The sequence below is a fragment of the Bombina bombina genome, chromosome 1 (assembly GCF_027579735.1).
Source record: "Bombina bombina isolate aBomBom1 chromosome 1, aBomBom1.pri, whole genome shotgun sequence".
NCBI lineage: Eukaryota > Metazoa > Chordata > Amphibia > Anura > Bombinatoridae > Bombina > Bombina bombina.
The window spans coordinates 1,327,354,959-1,327,373,676 of NC_069499.1; the positions used below are offsets into that span (position 1 = coordinate 1,327,354,959).

At 41.2% G+C, this 18,718-nt stretch overlaps 1 protein-coding gene across 1 annotated transcript in view; it reads left to right on the top strand.

Moving 5' to 3' along the window:
- LONP2 (lon peptidase 2, peroxisomal) overlaps nucleotides 1-18,718 on the top strand; it is a 530,106-nt gene that overhangs the window by 224,344 nt on the left and 287,044 nt on the right. Inside the window, exon 9 of the mRNA XM_053719407.1 lies at nucleotides 1,770-1,911. Coding sequence (XP_053575382.1) covers nucleotides 1,770-1,911 — 142 coding nt within the window. The remainder of the gene's footprint in view (nucleotides 1-1,769; nucleotides 1,912-18,718) is intronic.

Sequence of the window (18,718 nt, forward strand, 5' to 3'; positions counted from 1 at the left end):
ATATTTTATGATGACATCGATTGACGGCCAGAATTTCAATAGGCTGCTACAAAAACGTGACCTCCCTTAAAAAAAAAAAAAAAAGACGGGTTGAATTTACGGAGGGAAAAAAAGTAAGTATAAGCGGCAAAAACTCAGTTGATACTCACAATTAAAAAAAATGATGAATGAAACTACTATTTATTTAGGGGAACAAGTATAGTTAGATATTGAGATCAAGCGAACTTTACCTTCACTTTAAGATGAGTTGTTTTTCAAGAAAAAACTAAAAACTATAAAAACACTCATAAAATGTAATACATCTGAATAATTCTCTTTTAAGTGTCCCTTTAATTATGCCTAGTAAGTTGCCTTTTTTCCCTGTAATTTAAATATGCAAATTGTAGTTTTTCCACTGCCACCCAGAGATCCTGGGGTGCTTTCTGTGGAATGCAAAATTAGACACTTGCTGCAGATTGATTGGTTGATATCTGCAGAAGTTCATTTATATTTGTTTCTAATTGGACGCAGCAAAATAAGATCTGATTTACAACACTAAAGAGGATTCTTAACCCCTTGAGTGCTAACGACGGCTCTGAGCCGTCGCAAAGTTTCCAACTCTGGTGCTAACGGCGGCTCAGAGTCGTTGCTAGCACTCTCCCACCTTGAGGGAGATCTGGGGGCTCCCATCCGCTCCTACCCCGGCTATCGGGCCTGCATAGTGACAGGCATTGTCAGGCTTTACGTTATGCGTGGTGACGTCATGCGCAATGACGTGATGACATCACCGCGCAACTTTATTTATACTTAACAATGTTAAGTATAGGAGCAGGGGGCATGCTGCTTAGAAGCCTGTATCTCAGGCATCTAAGCAGCTACAGACCCCCAAGACCCACCGTTGGAAAGGTAATCGCCTAACCTTTCCAACAGTGTAAGTCTTGGGGATCTAAAAAAAAGAAAAAGTTACATTTTTTTCCAAAAAAAAAAAAAAAAAAAAAGCTTAGCACCCAGGTGGAAAAGTGCTTAGCACTCAAAGGGTTAAGTGTGTCCTTGAGCTAAAACATTTTTTTAAAAAAATTGCTAACATGTCAGCGTCGTTTCCAACGTTTGCATTTAGTTGCAGATTGCAATCTAGATCATTTTTGATGCTGTTAATGTTAATCATTAAAAGGACACTGTACTATACCATTTGTTTTTCCTTTATAAGTTTCAAATAACTTGTTATACTCACTGGAAAGTATTAAATAATGGGAAATTGTTTCTTCAAGTATTTTTGTATTTGAAGTAGCTAGTTTTGTTCATTAAAACCATCATATGTTTTTCTCAAGGACATGCCCATAAAATGGACTGAGCCTGCAGGTAAAGCAGACCTGCTAGTGTTATCTATGTATAAACACACAGCCTAATAGTTGGGTATTGAAATACTAATTTTGGCTGGGGGTTTAATGAGCACAATCAGATATTTCAGATACAAAAATCTATCTTTCTTCTGGGTTAATTAGTGCTATAGTCTCCTGTTTACATAGTTTTGCTACATAGAATATGTTTGTGATTCATATTTTCAGTATAAGTGGCGTTTTCTACTGACAAAAACAGCTATTTCAAATAACACAACAAAGGTAAATTATATGATTGCAAACAAATACACTCCAGCAGGTCAAATGGACCATTGTAAACACGTTAAAGGAAAATGTAGAGTACCATGTCCCTTTTTTTATTTTTTATTTTATGCACTAGGAGATACCTAAGATTGTAATAAATATTGGCCTGGCATGGTTTTTGTCTTTTAGGCGTACATATGTAGGCAGTATGCCGGGACGTATCATCAATGGCTTGAAGACTGTTGGAGTGAATAATCCAGTGTTTCTATTGGATGAAGTTGACAAGCTAGGGAAGAGTCTGCAAGGAGACCCAGCTGCTGCTTTACTGGAGGTGAGAGTTCACCATCATATGTCAATCTAAAGAAATGAGCGGAGTATGCACAGGGGGGACTAGGGAAGCAGCAGATAAAGACCCACTGTCTAATGCATATTCACACAAGGCTGTGAGATAACCGTAGTTTATGCATCTTGCTATGTGTTAGATTCAATACATTTTGCTACGTGTTAGATTCAATTTGTGTGTGTGTGTGTATGTATATACAGGTAGCCCTCAGTTTACGCCGGGGTTAGGTTCCAGAAGGAATGGTTGTAAATCGAAACCGTTGTAAATTGAAACCCAGTTTATAATGTAAGTCAATGGGAATTGAGTGAGATAGGTTCCAGGCCCTTCTCAAAATTGTCATAAGTAACACCTAATACATTATTTTTAAAGCTTTGAAATGAAGACTTTAAATGCTAAACAGCATTATAAACCTAATAAAATAATCACACAACACAGAATATATAATTAAACTAAATTAAATGAACAAAAACATTTGCTAAACAGCATTATAAACCTAATAAAATAATCACACAACACAGACTTCACTTGCATTTTTCTGCAAACAGTTCTTTCTATGCATTCCTATCTGGACTGATTTATAGACAGGAAGATCTTGTTCCTTTGAAATCTGCTCGATAGCTCAGGTCTGGTTAAACTGATTAATTTCAGCTTGCTTGGCTTTGCTGCAACACAAGCAGACAGCTCCACCTACTGGCTATTTTAATAAATGCACTGCTTTTCAATAGCAGTCACATGACTGGAAAAAAAAGGTTGTTATTCTGAAACGGTGTAAATTGAACCGTTGTAAAACGAGGGCCACCTGTATATATATATATATATATATATATATATATATATATATATATATGTATATATATGTGTATATATATATATGTATATATATATATATATATATATATATGTATATATATATATATATATATATATCCACAGAAAATGTTGCAAACTGGGTGGCATTTTAAAGTAGCTTGGCAGTATAATGAAGTAGCTGGATGGGGGCAGTGTAATATTTTCTAATATATCAATTTCTGCACACATTAATTGCATAATTTAACAAATGTATTTAATGATAACTTGTGTAATAAAAATTGAATATTTTAATACTGGCTAATTTAAGTATAATATTGGCTAAAATTTTAGCCGGGTGATATTATACAGTAACTGGGTTGGAGCAGTTGATTACTTTGTAATATTATAAGATTCCCTGCTATCGAAAGCACAAAAGTGCATACAATTAAAAATATAATAGCATTTTACAGTTTTCTATGGTTCACTTTGTCTATGATTGCATGTTAATAACTCCTGTCTGTTTTTAAACTGTTATCCCTTCATGCTAGTAGTCACTTCTCTTGGGTAAAACAACATAGTCTTGTAACGCTAATCAGATTACTTTTAAACTTGCATGACAGGAGAGTCATGTTATATTTTTTTACAAAGCCAGATTGCTTTATATATTTATACACATTTTTTTATGTAAAGGACCAAACTTCCGCAGTTCAACACCTGCTTTGAAATCTGGAATTATTTCTCCATCTTTGAAATCTAGCACAAAAAGCCAAATGATATTCACAAAAAACTACCAATGCACACATTGTTTTGATTAGCAACTCATTTTTGGGTAAAGATTGGTTTAAAAAATTCCAGAGTTTATAGCAAAGTTGTAAAACAGAAGAAAATGATGAGGTGCTAGAATAAAAAAAATATATAGCACTATTTGTACTAAATTGAAATGTTTTGAAGATTTTCACAATAAAGGCTCTTTATGGTCAGAAAACGTTTACTGTACTTATTTATTAATGGGGCTGTGATGTTTGCTGTTGTACAGCTGTGCCAAATCCCCATTAATGTTACATAAATGTGCACTGATATATTTGTAATGTACGAGCCAGCAGACGTAGGTATCACCAGCCATATTTATGTAAACAGCTGTCTCATGTCAGTTTAGTCTTATAAAAAATACAGAAGATTACCTATCACAAGGGAAAATGTTTACAATGATTTAAAAGATGCAGTCAGATTTAATCACTTTGAGGACAGGTAATTTGGTGAGGGACCTGTTTGACACATGGTGGTCTAGATCTGAAGAGCTGACTGTTTTTCAGGAAGTACTGTTGGTCTTTGTGGCCGGTGGGAGTTATGTATACAAGACAACAGAAGGTAGGTTTCTTTGAGAGAAATTGAGGTTATGAAAGCTGCAATAGAGTTAGGAGAAGGTATACCTTCCACCCAGCTTACAGAGAGTACATACATCTGTTTTGAATTAAGTGCATTATTATTTAGTTTTGTAAGTTATTTATTCAAATTTACATTATATACATTCTTTTTGTGTGTGTGTGTGTGGGGGGGGGGGGTATATCTTTCCCTAATTGGCTTTAAAGGGACAGTAAACATAGAAAATAATGTTATATAATTCTGCACATAGTGCTGAAGTATATAACATTATATTAGTGCTAGAGTTATATAACCTAATATTGCCTGCAAAGTTTTATTAAAAAATATTGTTTTCCTGACCCGCTCTCTGTGCTCTTCTGAGTGGGTCTGGTTTTTACACAGAGCGCATCTGGCCAGTTGTCTAGTCACAGCCCGGCCCGACCGCGCCATTACACTCAGTGCAGCTCGCTCCCGCTGTCAGACACTGCAAAATAGTTCTCCTTAAACTAACTTCAAGGGGGGGGCGTGTCCGGCCGAGGACCCAAGATAGTCGCCAAACTGAGAGCTCTGTAAAACCAGTTTACAATCCGTCTTGTAATTTGGGTATTTAGCTGTTATCCAGTGCCTGATTGCATCTTATCATATTCAGATTGCTGTGCCAAGCTGGAATATCTACTTTTTGTACAGAACAGGGCCGTTGAGGTCTGTTGGCGGCTCTCGTGGAGAGAGATCTCAGCACCCCCCTTTTTTCTTTGGAAATTAGAAGTAACCTAAAAATCCAGTATAGATTTTTCTCTTAACATGGAGGAGGAACTATATGCTAAGCTACAAGCTTTGTTTGCTGAGTCTGAAAAGCAAATAAATAGAAGATTTGACAGCCTCATGGCAATCGTGGGAGCGTAATGTGAAGGCAGGGGACTGAAGGGTGAGGCTCTATCGAGTGTTGGAGAAGTCCCCATTCCATATGCATTGCCTGAAATAAAGCAACTAAAAGTTGGTGTCGTCGAGACAAATCTGGAAGATGTGTGTGAATCATTGGTCCTGTGGGACCGGGACGCGCCGATACCTGGGAAGGGTACAGGTGTAGACAGAGGACCCCCCATCAGTGTATGGGCCATAGCGGAAATGAATATTACCTACTTCAAGGGAAATCGCCAGGCTGGGGCTGCTTGTGGGGTTACGGTGGGGAGAGCGGCCGGCTCCCTTACGTGTGGCCCTGCGGGTGAGCAAGAGTTGCAGATGGACTGTTGCTGGACTGGTGCTGGACTGGTGCTTATACAAACTCAGCCATGGACTTGACTTTAACAGGGACTGCTGCGCCGTCAGATGGCTACAGGTATTTTAACGCTCCCGCGAAAGTCGGTATTGGGTGACACTCTGAGTATAGCGGATCTCCTGGGCCTGAGGGCCCGCTCCCAAAGACTGATTGTTTCATGGAACTGAGAGTTATGATTCCTGGGCCATATCTAGGGGGTCATACACGTTTTCGGCATAGTAAGAACCCTGGACCTGCAGACCAGACATAATATAGTAACCAGCTTTTGCACGGTATACCCCCTGGAGTCTAGGATTTGGGCACTTTAATGATTACTGTGAGGTTTGATGATGAGGCCCACCACGCTCTAATCTATGTTACGGGACTCCTGCAGCTTGTACTAGTTTGACTGCAATTATCCTTTTAATTGACATATTATGCTTAACTTACGTGTCTCCTGGAATTGTACTTTATAAGTGTATATATAAAAGTGGGAGCATGCCCATATAGTTTCCTATATAAAATATGAATATCTTGCATAGCTCTGTTTAAAATGTTCATTTGTTTAGTATGTGAAATTAATTGTAGGGAAGGGACTTCCCCCATTGTATTTACAAAAGAAGTGAATGAGGTTCACCAGATATTTATGGTTCCCATAACGTGCAGGGTAATGTTTGTATGATATTCTGTTAAATAGATGCTTACTCCCCCCATATATAAACTCCATCATAATATACACTGGGTATTTTCTTTTTGACTATCAAGATCGGGGACCTGGGTCGGGTAACCCGCACTAGTTAAGCACATGGGACTCCCATAGCTAAATATCCTCCTGTGGTTCAGCTGCTATTATATCTCCTTAGATACATTGGGACACATGTTTATATGTTTCACATACCTATTCTGTTATGGTCCCCTGAAACGGGCCCAAAAATACATGTTTTCCACATAGGGAGTCCCAATATCCCTATTGGTGAGGGGTTTATTAATATTCTCTCACTACTTGCATAATAGATTTGAGGGGTGTTCTGTATATGTATATTGATGTACCACTGTATTTAAGTATATGACTTATAAACATTTCCCCCCAATATTCACCCTTCATACCTATGTGACATCAGTGGCCCAAGAGTGGTCACTATTTTTTAGTTGGGGTGTTCCTTATTCGCATTTAGTTTCTAACATTTTGGGGGGTTCTTTACTATATTATGTAAATGAAAAAGGAGGTTTGCTATGTTGTTTGCACTTTCAATTGTAGATCTTCTGCTATTGAGTTCTATAAGGCACTACATCTTATAGGTTTACTATGCTAGTAATAGTATGCTTTAGTATATAGGTATACGCATAAAGCAATGGCAGTAATATAGTATGCATGATAATGATATGACCTTCTGCTTTGTTTTATTGGATCAATACACTGTATTGTGCAAACCAAAATGTTATTTATGTCTATTAACCTCAATAAAAATTATTACAAAAAAAAAAAACTTCAAGGGACAGTGTACCTTTTTTTTCTCCCCTTTTATTTATTCCAAATGATCCATTTTTTTTTTAATTTCAAAAGAGCTTTATTGAGCATCATAAACTAAATACAACAAGAAGTTTGAGAATTGTACAAGCAGATACTCAAAATCATCCAAATTGCAAGAATGGTCTATGACTCTAACTGAGCGATACAAGAAAACATGTTGCTCTAAAATGCTATCCAGGTAATTATAAGAAAAAATAACAAATTAGTTTCACTGAATAGTAGGATGAAACTTGAGAGTAAGATTAAAGTGCAAAGAGGACTCAACGTCCTCAACTAATCATGTTCGCTGATATTAGGAGGCAGGAAGGAATGGGAAAAGGAGGGGGGGTCAGGGACTGGTACTGTTAGCAACGTTAGTCTGTAACTGGTCGTGGCTAAAACTCCAATCCTGGCTAGAAGTCAGGGATCAATATATTGGGTTTCCACTCAGTGTCAAATCTCTCCTTCCATCCAGTCTACCCAGACGAGTTCAAACAAGTCTGAGTTGTTGAGTTTATAAAAGATGTCCTTCTCCATGGTGTAGATGTACGCCATGTTGTTACAAACTGCGGACCAACTGGGAGGAGACTCCTTCCATGCACATGCTATAGCGTGTTTGATAGTCGTAAATAGATATATACAAATATATGAGAGGTGTTTGGGTAAAGTGTGGACTCCTATGTGTAATAAGGCTATGGATGGGGATTTAGAAAGGGGAATACCCATATTGGAAAGGACTGAAATCAACGCTGCCACAAGGGCTTAATTACTGGACACTCCCACCAGATATGCAGCACGTTACCTCTATGGCCTCGGCACTTCCAACACTTGGGAGACACGCTCGGGAACATTTTTGCCAGTCTAGTGGGGACGTAATACCAATGGGATAAAAGCTTGTAATAAGTTTCATAGAACGTTGTGCAGTGTATGGCTTTCTGGGTAAGAGAGAAGGCACGCTCCCAGAATTGAGGGGGAACTCGTGTCGCCAGTAATGACTCCCAGCACGCCAAATGGGCAGGGACTTCAGGGCGTTGGGTTCCGCCAAGTAAAGAATAGTGGAGGGACAGAGGCCTATGTAGTCTGGCACCCTGGTTCCAGATAGTCTCCCAAAGAGTCAGCGGGCAGGCAAGATTCGGTGTGAATCCCCAGCTGTTTAGGTAACTCTTTATTCTGTAAAATTCAAAGGGCAAATAAGGTGGGATCGGAGAACTAGTACTGATTTGTGAGAGTTGCTTAAGAGTCCCGAGGGGTTGAGGACCAGAGGTCCGAAACAAGGTTAATTCCCAGTTGTGTCTATTTATTAGGGTGAGAGAAGGCCCGTCAGAGAGGTAATAGGGGAAGGATGTGGGGCTATGTGCGGGTGATGCCTAATCTTATCCCAAAAATCTAGACATTCACGGATAACTGGGTTGATCAAGTCCAGTTCTCTGCGGCAGTGTGGCGGGGTCCAGACTAGGTCTCGCAAATGAACAAAATGGGGTAAGGAAGCTTGCTCAATGGACTCCCCATTGAGACACATGGGTGAGCATTGCCCCCTCATAATACCGGAGTACCGACGGTGAAGTTATACCTCCAGAAATTTTACGAAGTTGGAGTATTCTTTGTGCCACTCTAGGGGGTTTGTCCTGCCAGATATATTTTGTAAACCCGCTCTTGACTTGTTAAAGGATATGCTTAGGGATCCCAATGGGGAGGCATCTGAACAAGTAGGTAAGCCTGGGAAGGAAGGACATTTTCAATGCCGCTATCCTACCCAGCCAGGAGACATGCAACAGGTTCCAGTCCTTCTTTAGGGAATAAAGGGAAGAGAGAAGAGGGAGGTAGTTGTCCTTGATTACCTGAGGGAGACAGCTAGACAATCGAACTCCCAGATTCAGAACAGATTTCTCTGTCCAGGTGAAGCTAAAGCCCCTTTTTAAAGAGGCTAATTGTTCACCCACGAAACCCTGTGTGTGCACCTCTGTTTTTGAGAGATTCAGCTTGTAATAGGAGTAAACACCAAAAGAAGCTAGAATCTCTAAGAGTTTGGGGATGGTCTGCTCGGGTTCAGACGAAAAGAGTGTGACGTCGTCCGCGAAAAACGCAATTTTGTGTGAAGTACCTAACAGAGTGACACCTTGGATTCGAGGGTCCGCCCTTATTTGCTCTGCCAGAGGTTCAATTGCCAATGTGAACAGTAGCGGCGAGAGCAGGCAGCCCTGTCTAGTGCCATTTGTTATGGGGAAGGGAGAGGAGTGGAAGCCCAAACCACACACAGAAGCAGTGGGAGTCGAGTAAAGGGCTTTAATCGCATTTATCATATCGCTAGGAAAATGGAAACGTTCAAGGACCTCCCATAAATACTGCCACCTAACCCGGTCGAAAGCCTTCTCGGCATCGAGGGAGATGACCGAGAGTGGTTTATTGAGCTGGGAGGAGAGGGTAAGGATGTTGAGTAACCTCCTGGTGTTATCTGGACCCTCTCTTTGGGGGATAAATCCCACCTGGTCCGGGTTGATGAGAGACGGTAGTAAGTTTGCGAGCCGATTAGCCAAGATCTTAGAATAAAACTTTATATCGGTATTAATCAAGGAGATCGGCCTATAGCTGGCACAGAGAGAGAGGGGTCCTTGTTTGGTTTCAAAATGGTAACTATGGTGCATTGTAGGAATTCTTTCTGGAAGAAGCCTTCCTCTCAAGATTGTAAAGCTTGAGTAATAAAGGAGAGACCTCCTTAGCAAAGACTTTGTAAAAATGGACTGGGAAGCCATCTTGGCCCGGCGACTTAAAGGACTTTGCGTTTCTGATGATCGTCAGGATTTCCGAGAGTGAAAAGGGGGAGCATAAGAAGTCTCGCTTCTCGCTGCTCAGTGGTAAGTGTGGGGAGTGACAAGGCGTCTAAATAGGCGTGTATGTCTTCTCGGGGGGTTGACCAGGGTGACTCAGATGCAGCATTATTGTATAATTTAGAATAGTAGTCATCAAAAGCCCCACCTATTTGCGACGGAATCTGGAGGATGGAGAATGGAGTTCGAATAGAGTGAATGCGTGCGGCCCCCGCCCTGTTTCTAATTTTATTGGCTAGCAAGGTGTCAGCTTTTTTACTCTTGTAGTAGAACATTTGTTTTAATTTGGTAAGATTTAGTTGTGTTCTGAGAAGCTCCAGTTGTGATATGTGTACGGTAATTTGGTATGTGATATCGGTGTCCATAGTATGCTTATTTTGGTCTTCTAATTTTCTCAGTTTAATATGGACTTGTGAGAGGGTAAGGCCAGCTTGCCTTCTAAGATGTGCCTGCTTGGTGATCATGAGTCCTCTGATGGTGGCTTTAGCGGCACCCCACAAGGTGTCATCCCAAACCAACGCATTATCATTGGTTTCTATGTAGTGTATAATGTCTCTGCGGAGCTCCTCTATGAAAGGCACATCTCCCAGGATGTGGTGGGGTAGACGCCAGGCAGTTCTAGGGCGCGAGGCGTTTGAGGAGTGAATATCAGCTAGCACTAGGTCATGGTCAGACCAGGCACATAGGGATATCTTGGTCTGCGTAACTAGGTCTAGAGAATCCGCTGTGGAGAATATGTTGTCTAGCCTAGAGTACAGTCTGTATGGGTGTGAGAAGTGTGTATAGTCATGGTCTATTGGGTGATGGGCTCTCCAAATATCATAAAAGCCGGAACAGGACATTAAATGTCGGAATTTACAAGTGTTCGGCAGGGGAAGACGCTTTAGGCTTAGTGGAAGTTTTCCTGTCTATTCTATGGTCCCAGACCATGTTAAAGTCCCTAGCTAAAAGGACTCTGCCCTGTTGGACCTGTGCTAGAACATGGAGGATGTGCTTAAGGCATCTTGGTTGGTTGGCGTTCGGGAGATATACGGAGGCCAGGGTATAGACCACATGATTTATTTTACAGACTAGGATAACCTATCTTGCTTGGGGGTCTTTAATGACCTGGATTAATTCAAAAGCAAGTAGTTTGTGTAGTAAAATTGCCACTCCTCTCGCCTTTTTAGTGAAAGGGGCCGATTCAATGTGTGTGTAATTCTTGGAGGTAAGTTTAAGTGGTTCACTGACTAGCCAGTGTGTTTCTTGAAGGAAAACCACATCTGGGTTGTGATGCTTCAAGGATCTAAGTAAAAGGCTACGTTTGTGGGTGGAGTTAACTTCTAACGTTATGGGTCAGTAACCAAATGGAAGACATGTCAAGTATGGGTAAATAAAGGGGAAGGCTAGAGTAATGGGGTAGAGTGTGGCGTGGGGTTAGGCAGGGAAGGGGCTTTTAGGAGTAGTGTGAATGAGTGGATCGGGCACTGAGAGAGTGCTCAAGGACCATTTTAGTACAGAACAAGGTATATAGGGCTGAAAACACCAGCCCCGCTCTAAAACATTCATATATTTAACCGTCACTAAACATCAATAAACCATAACTTAATCAAAACAACATTTCAAGTGTAAACATTGTAGATTTTTGAACTAGTGCAATTATAGCAGGCTAAGAGTCCGCTGAAGGAAGCAGCCCCAGAAAATCAACTAGTATCTGGGGGTAGATGTATCTTAAACCGTTTCATTCTTTGGTCTTTTGCTGACCACTCTGGCGCAGATGCGCGTAGTTTGGGGTGAGGAGGATCTCGCTGTGGGGGGGGGGGGAACGGGCAAGAGACCCCAGCCCGTCAGCAGAGTGAGGCCTTGAGCTATTGTTGCCGCCACAAAGGTTTGATTGTCCTTCGTAATGATGAGTCTAGTAGGGTAGCCCCATCTGTATTTAATGTTGTGTTTACGTAGGGTGATAGTGACAGGTTGGAATTGTCGCCTTTGCTGAAGGGTGTAAGCCGAAAGATCAGGGAAGAGCTGTATATCTTTGAACCTCTCACTGATGGGTGGCTTCTTGAAGGCTGCTTGTATTAATTTATCTTTTTACAGGAAGCTGTGGAAGCAGACTATTACGTCACGTGGCTTGTCTGGGGCCACCGACCTGGAGCGGAGGGCCCTGTGGGCTCGTTCCATTGTGTTGGTTAGGCCTACATGGGTGCCTATTAGGTTGCGGAACCAATCTAGCAGGAACTCTTGTAGCTCTGCTGGAGAAACAGGCTCTGGGATACCCCTAAATCTGATGTTGTTGCGTCTGGACCTGTCCTCGACTTCCACCAGCTTGAGTTCTAGTTGAGAGACTTGATCGGCTAAGTTTTTTGAATAGGAAAGAAGGTTAGATTGATCCACCGCAATATCATCCTGCTAACGTTCCAGTGCATCCACTCTCTCGCCAATTTCAGAGATCTCCTTTTTAACTTCAGCAGAGCTGCGTTGTATCTTCTGTGTTATATATTTGGTCTGCAAGGCCAGCATTTTTTTCAACGTGGATTCAGTGATGAAATGTTGGAAGGTGGATTCTGAGTGAATGCTGGATTGAGATTCCTCATCTTGTGAGTCAGGATCACTTAATTCCCTCTGGGATTCCATGTTTGGACCTTTGGCCGGTTGTTTAAAGTGGTCATAGACTGTCTTCTTAGATTTTGATGCTGATTTGGAGTGCTTTGTGGCTGAGTGTGGCATATTGAGAGAATCTAACCACTAGTAAGGGCAGTATAGGAAAAAAAAAAATCTGCAACTCTTTTAAAACCTGTAAGGGATGCACCTCTGTTGAAAAAGAAAGTTAGAACTACACATGTATATAATAAGCATTACACAAGTACCTTTTAGAGCGGGGCTGAGCGTCCTCTCACAAGAAACACTTTTACATATTCAGTACATGTTATGAAATTACCCTCTAGGCTGGGCAGGGAACCCTAACTAAGCCTCTGTAAGTGGCAAGGTTACTCAGTTGGATCACAGGTGTACAACCTCTCCTCAGGGCCCATGGGGTACTTCCTCTAATGAAAGGGGAAAAGGAGAGGGGAAGTGACCCACTTAGACAAGCTAGGCAGGAGCGGGGGAGGGGAGGAAACAGCCTTAAGCAAATTATCCCTGTTGGGGTAAGTGAGGGACTCTGCTAATATCCCGAAGGGACACTTAAATTTTCACCACCAATTTATAGGAGACAGGTTAAAGATATTACCACCGTTGAGACACAGTTCAACTTCTCCAGCTCAGGAGGGAGGTGGAGGGGCACTTTAAAAGGGTCACTACAATAGCCTTGCTAGAGAGATTAGTTGGTCCCCTCCCGACTCAGGGAATAGGGGATATGACCCGAAGGAAGGGGAAAGGGGAGGGGGAGGTGACCAGCTCAGACAAGCTGAGCCGGAAAGGGGGGAGTCTTGAGGGGATTCAACTGAATCAAGAGCCCAATTCAAAGTTGCAACACTAGCTAGTGGCGAACAGGAAGGGCAAGGTGACACGCGTTGCCCAAAAAATGTACAGTGGGAGCTGACTCCCAGTGAATAAGAAGGCTAATATTGTGAGGGGAGGACACGTGGTCTAACTGCGTACTCTGAAAACAGGATCCCTGAGAAGGAAAGGTTCAGGTTAGATTAATAACACTACACTCTGGATAAGTAATCCAAAGACACCTGAGCTGACGCAGCAGCCTTCGAAAATATAAATATATAAAGAGTTTTTTTGTTGTTTTTTTTGCAGCTGCAGCAGCTATTAGAATGCGAAAATAGCTTATTAGGGCAATGCTTAGTCCAGGGCAGCCTGTGTAAAAGTCACTAGTGAGAGCTCTGTGCAGAGGTACTAATATTGGCGGAACCGCATGAGTAGCTGCTCAAACAGTCACCCCTAAGGTCACCAAACAAAAAGGGCCACTGTGTATGAGGGCTCCTCAGGGGTCCCAGGTGAAAAACAGCGCAAATCTAGGTTAGGAATAGGCTTGGGTAAAGTTACGGGGTTTTCCTGCAAGAACCAAATAATATTGAATTCCTTCTACTCAGGAAAGCTCTAGTAGAAAGCTTAAAATAGGATTTAGCAAATTATAAACCAGGTCTTGAGAGCCCTAATCATTAGTGGGCCCAGGGAAACAGCGCCCCTAAAGAGTGTATCCTCAGAGAAGTCTTGTAGCCCTAGTAAGTTATATAGCCCCTGGGTGACAAGTTTATGGGCTAAATGGTGGGCAGCAGGTGGGTATGGATTTTGGCCTTAGGTGTTACCTTAAACTTGATAGGGGGACTGGGGCTCAACTAAGCCTGTCAGATAGCAAACAGTCTCTTACCCCTGTGTGCAATATCCCAGGTGTCCTCTGATGTCCTTCGGCTAGCACAGAGTGAAGACCCGGTGCCAGTATGAAGAGTGAGCCGGAACTCAAATAGAAGCCGTGTAGTAGAACTAATCTAGTTGCGTCCTAGCTGGCAGGTCCCCCACGTGGCAGCTAGCGTGTATACACAAACAATGTGGCCTTTACTGTAAGATATGGGCCCAAGCCAGCCCAGGGCCTCAGTAGCAGAAGCGGGTGAAGATCCTCACTGGGATCGAAGTGGAGGAGTGTACAGGGCCACCTCAACAGTAGCTGCTCCAACAGATAGGCTCCAGCCATCCCAGGGGCAAGTAAAGGAGTCGTGAGGTCGGAAAAAAGATGGTGGCCGCTATGGACTCTCCACAGATGCCGGTCTCACCTTAAAGATCGCCGCCTGAGAAGCTGAGGGCACCTCACCGAACACTATCTCCAGCCCCGACGGGCTCCGGTAAGTAACCCCAGAAGTCCGCCTCAGAGACGGCCTGCAGCCGGCCTCCTGATCGGCCATGACGTCCCACTGGTAAGTGTGCACCCTGTCAACAGGCGGGCCCAGAAGTCAGATAGGTACAGGAATTCCAGCTCCGGAGCGGAGCCCCGACCCTCCGGAGCCTAAGGTAGACGCCCCGGCACTTGGCGGATGGAAATGAGCAGTAAGTATATCCCATGAAATAAACTCAAAAAGAGCCTTGAATTCTGGCCAAAAACAGCTTATTTTAGCTCCGTGTTAGAGAGCTCATGCACAACACGTCTGCTCGGCTTGTCTGGTAACTCCGCCCCCCAAATGATCCGTTTTACCTTCTGGAGTGAATATAATAAATGGTTTACAGATAACTCCTTTACTTTTATTTCAGCATTTGAAATAGCTGATTTTGTCTGTGGTATCCCTACTTATACTGAAAGTTTGTATACTTAAAGGGACAGTTCACCCAAAAAATGTCCCCCCTTTTTAAATTGTTCCCAATTATCCATTTTACCTGTATTAAATTGTTAACAAGTAGCACCTTTACTCCTATTTTAGCATTTTAAAAAGCTGATTTAGCCTGTGGTATCCCCACCTATACTGAAAGTTTGTATACTGGAGTCTGGGCTATTGACAAACCTATGTAAACACAGCCCGCAGAACAAGTTACACTCCCAGTGGGGTGCATGATAGTTAAGTAATACAATTATAATTTTCCATTGTTCTCTCTATGTATTGAGCTTTAGTTCTCCAGACAAATATAAGATAAGGAAGCAAGTGTGTGTACAGAACATAATGAGATCTGATATTACCTTTGTCTCAACCTATTATAAAAGTCATTGAAAATACATTAATATAAAAATTATTTTACAGTATACTGTCCCTTTAAGTATTAGCTATAGAGAAGCTGTGTAAACATAGCCAGCAGAAGAAATTACACTCCCATTGGGGGTTAGGAGAGATAAAATGTGAATTTTCAATTGTTCTCTTTAAAGGGACACTGAACCCAAATTTTTTCTTTCGTGATTCAGATAGAACATTAAATTTTAAGCAACTTTTTCATTTATTCCTATTATCAAATTTTCTTCTTTCTCTCGATATCTTTATTTGAAATGCAAGAATGTAAGTTTAGATGCCGGCCCATTTTTGGTAAACAACCTGGGTTGTTCTTGCTGATTGGTGGATAAATTCAGCCACCAATAAAAAGTGCTGTCCAGAGTTCTGAACCAAAAAACCCATCTTAAATGCATTCTTTTTCAAATAAAGATAGCAAGAGAACTAGGAAAAATTGATAATAGGAGTAAATTAGAAAGTTGCTTAAAATTGCATGCTCTATCTGAATCACAAAAGTAAAAATTTTGGTTCAGTGTCCCTTTAAGTACTGGGCTGTGTAAACAAACAGAGATAATATAAATAATCATGTGTGTACAGAAAGTGATAAAATAAAGAGATCTGACTTTCCTGCAAGAACCTATTTTAATGAGTGGTTCTTAGAAAGAACAAAACCAGCTATTTTGCATACAAAAATAAACATTTTATACTCTATATCTGGTATAACAAGTCATTAGAAACACATTTAAAGTGATTGTAAACTTTTATGAATTAAAGTTTACAAAGACACTTATTTTTTAAAATACTTACCATTGCGATATGGTACACAGTCCAAAGAACGCAGCAGCACTCACCACTTATGCAAAAAGTTCCATCTTTATTAGGATATTCAAGGAAGAAAAGACAACGTTTCAGACCTCTAGTCCTTAGTCATGTCACGTCTTTTCTTCTTTGAATATCCTAATAAAGATGGAACTTTTTGCATAAGTGGTGAGTGCTGCTGCGTTCTTTGGACTGTGTTACAAGTTTAGGGGTTTTTGTGTGGTACCCCTTCAGCCTGCACCACCCTCTTATCTCTGTGCTGTACCACCTGGACTGTGTTCATTGCGTTATGGTAAACAGAACGCCGATCCTCCGCCCGCATATCCTGCTTTCTTTAGCATGTGGGTGATGAATCCGGCTTCCTCCAATCCTTGCATGCCGCATGACCTGGATGCCAAAGGGGGCACACAACGATTGGAGGAAGATGGATTTGTAATTTATATGCTAATGAAAGCAGGGACTGCGGGCAGAGAATCAGCGTTATTGTTACCATAACGCAATGGTATTTTTAAAAATAAGCGTCTTTTTGTAAACTTTAATGAATTAAAGTACCCCTGTTTTTAAGATTATTTTTTGATACTGGGCTTTAATTCATTAAAGTTTACAATCGCTTTAAGGGAAAAACAATTTTACAGTAAAACGTCTCCTTAATGAGCATGACTAGTCTTATCTGCTGACTCAAGCCCATTTTAGCTGTTTAGGCAAGTGGCGGTGGAGTTTTGCTACTGAAAAACAAGTGCAGCAAACCAGGCATTAATTTGTTTTAAGACTGTTTAAAATTTGCTGAAATGTTATTCTATAGGAAGATAGTAGAAATGTCTTGTAATTACAAGGGGCCAGATTACAAATGGAGCGCAAACGTTTGCACGCAAGCAATAAAGGGTTTATCGCGGGGCTTTGCGCTAGTCGGGCTTACCACTCGTATTACGAGTTGAAAGTAAACGTGATTGCGCTCTGGTTAACTGCTTCACAAATCTAAAAAGTTGGACAAAACGCATCAAAAATACATTACAAAGGATAGTTACATTCATAACACTTGTTATAACAAATTATAACAAAGTAATATAAACCATGATATGTTTAAAGGAATAGTCTAGTCAAAATTAAACTTTTATGATTCAGATAGAGCATGCCATTTTAAGCAACTTTATAATTTACTCCTATTATTAATTATCTTTGTTCTTTTGGTATCTTTATTTGAAAAAGCAAGAATGTAAGCTTAGGAGCCGGCCCATTTTTGGTTTAGCACCTGGGTAGTGCTCGATGATTGGTTGCTACATTTAGACACCAATGAGCAAGTTCTAGCCAGGTTCTGAACCAAAAATAGGCCGGCTCCTAAGCTTATATTCTTGCTTTTTCAAATAAAAATAACGAGAACAACGAAAAATTCATAATAGGAGTAAATTAGAAAGTTGCTTAAAATTGCAAGCTCTATCTGAATCATGAAGGTTTAATTTTGTCTAGACTAAAAATGTGAGCTATGTAGGCGCTGTCCATGATTGTATTGGAGGCAGCATACTGTAGAGCATCGATTACCTACTTCCTAACAAACATGGGTCCCAGATCAATATTTTAGAAGAGTCAGGGGCCGCATATAAATTTGACTATTAAGCAACCAAATAATAGATTTAATTAAAAAAAATCTCCAGTGAAACTGCAGGTTAGTTAATGTCTGCTGTTCTTCCCTCCAGAGGGCTTTTTTTGTGTTGTGGTCACCTCAAAGGACTTTAGTTCCTCTTTTCTCTTGTAAGGTGTATCCAGTCCACGGATTCATCCATTACTTGTGGGATATTCTCCTTCCCAACAGGAAGCTGCAAGAGGATCACCCACAGCAGAGCTGTCTATATAGCTCCTCCCCTAACTGCCACCTCCCAGTCATTCTCTTGCAGCTCTCGACAAGGGAAGTAGCTAGAGAGATGTGGTGCATTAATGTAGTTTATCTTCAATCAAAAGTTTATTATTTTCAAATGGTACCAGAGTTGTACTATTTTAGCCTCAGGCAGAAAGTTGAAGAAGAGTCTGCCTGTGGTTTTTGATGATCTTAGCAGCTTGTAACTAAGATCCACTGCTGTTCTCACACATAACTGAAGAGATGGTTAACTTCAGCTGGGGGAATAGCGTGCAGGGTCTCCTGCTCTGAGGTATGTGCAGTTTTAAATTTTTCTAGAGAGATGATAAGCTAGAAAATGCTGACAATACCGGATTTATTTAAGGTAAGCCTGATTACAGTGATTTAATAACGACTGGTATCATGCTTGCTGTAAAGGGTAATATTTTTGTTATTTACTCCCATTACTGAATAGATATAACGTTTTCTTGAGGTATATAAACGTTTATTATATATTGGTGATAAAACTTTATTCTGGGGCCCAGTTTTTCCACATGGCTGACTAGATTTTGACTAGGGATAGTTTTTTTAGGCCCTCTCACTGTGAGTACAGGTTGGGAGGGGCCTAGTAGTTTTTGCAGCTTGAGACATCCAGCTTCCCTGAAGGAGTCCCCTGAACATATAGGACCTCTCTAAAGGGTTTTTGTGCCTTCCAAAGTCGTTGTATGGGCAGGTAGGGCCACAGCAGAGCTGTGGCATTTGGTTGTGACTGTTTAAAAAAGTTTATATAGT